General features: G+C 38.1%; 1 protein-coding gene across 1 annotated transcript in view; it reads left to right on the top strand.

Moving 5' to 3' along the window:
- Positions 1–222: 222 nt before the first annotated feature.
- LOC109483950 (alcohol dehydrogenase [NADP(+)]-like) overlaps positions 223–2,532 on the top strand; it is a 7,977-nt gene continuing 5,667 nt past the window's right edge. The window contains exon 1 of the mRNA XM_019787098.1: positions 223–335. Within this exon, the coding sequence (XP_019642657.1) occupies positions 323–335 (13 nt within the window). The 5' untranslated portion in view covers positions 223–322. The remainder of the gene's footprint in view (positions 336–2,532) is intronic.

Below are 2,532 nucleotides of genomic sequence, written 5' to 3'. Positions count from 1 at the left end.
CTATCTACCATGCAAAATTCGTGACCCTGGATCTTGCTAAACCACAAACACACACACAAACGCTACTGACTGAAAACATAACCCTCTTGGAATAACCAACACAGTGCTATGGTTGATTTCCTGTAGTTCTACAAAAATCTGGCAGGGGGCATACCGTTAATGTCACCATTGCTTTGAACCCCTTCAAGCTTATAGATGGAATAGTCCCAGTGGTACAAAGGTCACTGATGGATAAACTAATGAACTCACACAACTTACTAGGCTCTGGAAGAAAGGCTGTGACAGTTGTTGACTCCAAAGCTTAACCCTGGAGCTACCAGGAATGTCAGAACTCGGTACCTATTAAATAGTTTTCTCTTTTATAAACTACTCCTTCAAAAACCGACATAACATTGATTTTTATCTTTGCCAATACTGTAAGGTTATGTTTTCGGTGCCATTGGTTACTGGGTTTGCGAGTGGGTTAAATATTTGTGGATAGCATAACTGGAGGAGTTGTGAATGGATCCTTATATTTGGTATGTGGGTAGGTGGGTTAAGGGGTTAAGTTTAATTCTTAGTTTGTCCTGTTGGCTTTCTATGGTACTGCAACAGAACTTCCAGGTTTGGACTAATGTGAGGAATTATTAATAAGTGGTATACGCCTCCTAGCAGCTTTTTTTAAACTGCAGGCCTAGGGGCCAAGACCTCATTAGTTTGCAAAATGAGACAATACCATGATTGTATGCGTCATTGCATATTATGGCCTAAGACACAATAGCCTGGATGCCAGACCCAAAGCACACTGGACACAAAATATCTCAGTGTGCAAGGGTCTGGTAGGGTCTCTTAGGAAAGGCTCTCGAGCAAAGGGAGGAGAAGCTGTGATTGATGACCCCTCACACCACAGGTAGCCTGTTACATGGTATCACCATTGGTCAGCAGGAGACAATCTTGGGCTCAACAGTTAATCATTAACCAGTCAATTTTCTAAATGTTTTTTTTAGTTCATTTTCCAAAATAACAGCAGAACTTTAAGTCTTATAGTACAAGTAGTGTACAACCCAGGCTTTCCTGTTTGTCTAAGGTAACAGTTCTCCAACACACCAGGACAAAATAACCTTATCTACAGTTTTATCTCGTCTGCTGGTGAACATTCAAAGATACAGCTGGGAGTTTTTAACCAATCATAGCAGAGGTGTAAAATTGCTTCCTGCTGTTCCACCAATGGGGCCTTACGCTCAGATACTGAGCGTTTGACTGGCAGGTCTATCTGACCCTACCAGACCCTTGCACACTGAGATATTTTATGTCCAGTGTGCTTTGGGTCTGGCATCCAGGCTAAAGACACAATGTTTTGTTTATTTGTTTATTTATCATTTGCATGTATAAAAAAGTTACATAATCAAACAATAATAAAATATGCGGGGTAGGCCAGAAACCTAGGTGTTTTTTTAAAGGGCCTACCCCAAACAAAGGTAACTATGATACATGACAACTTAAAGACATATTTGAATTAAACATCAAAATTTAACAATGAAATAATTGATTAATTAAACAAAATCAAGACACAGAAATAATAACTGAAGTGTGTAAACTAGTTTTTACATCTACGAAAAGAAATTAAACAAAAGTCTTATAATTCAGGTTGCTGTTGCAGAAATAAACTGATTAGATAACTAGAGTTCCACGATCTCATACCTTCGCCAAATGATGTTAGCCTTTATGAATAAGAAATATACTAATCACCCTGATTATGCAAATAGGATCCTCAATTGCATGAATTATATCAGTCTGTTGATCATATTCTCCACCAAAAGACAGTCTTATCTTAACAAAGAATGCCATTTTCTCATAAGTTATGCAAATGTGGTCCTTATTTGAATAAGTTATGTTTAATTATGTTCACCTTCACTTAACTTTCAAACACCCCAAGTATGAAATTCCAGGCAGTTACCACTATGCAATTATAACATTTTCTCATTAATTATGCAAATTAAGTCTTCATTTGCATAATCGATATTTGCCTGTGTTTCGTTCTTAATAACATATGTTACAAGCTTGAACTTCCTATCATGGAATGCAGCTGATTTATAGAATTTCCTCATTAATTATGCAAATTACATCAATATTTGCATAATTGTAATATCATTATGTCAAGCATCACTTAAGCTACCTACATACCAAAAATCACGATGATCCATCAATCGGTTCTTGAGTTATCCTCTTTTAAACATTTGTCCTTTAAACCCCCCTGCAGTTCTAGAGCAAGCAACTAGGGGGCTCATACTCATGTCACTTCATCCCCAGTACAAGAGCTATCTACCATCTAAATTTCGTCACCCTAGCATGTCTGGATCATGAGATATCAAAACCGGAAGTTCTGCTGCAGTACCATGACAAGCCGCCAGGTGGCCCAAAATCTAATCATTTTGAGGTCTCATCAAGACCTACCAACCTACCAAATATCAAGTCAGTCCATTTAAGCCTTCTCAAGTTATCGTGTTGACAGACACACACACACACACACACACACACACACACACACATACA

Source organism: Branchiostoma belcheri, unplaced genomic scaffold (genome assembly GCF_001625305.1).
Source record: "Branchiostoma belcheri isolate BF01 breed outbred unplaced genomic scaffold, Haploidv18h27 scaffold67, whole genome shotgun sequence".
In the NCBI taxonomy this organism is placed as follows: domain Eukaryota; kingdom Metazoa; phylum Chordata; class Leptocardii; order Amphioxiformes; family Branchiostomatidae; genus Branchiostoma; species Branchiostoma belcheri.
The sequence above is the reverse complement of the archived record's forward strand: the minus strand, read 5'-3'. Positions and strand labels throughout refer to the sequence as shown.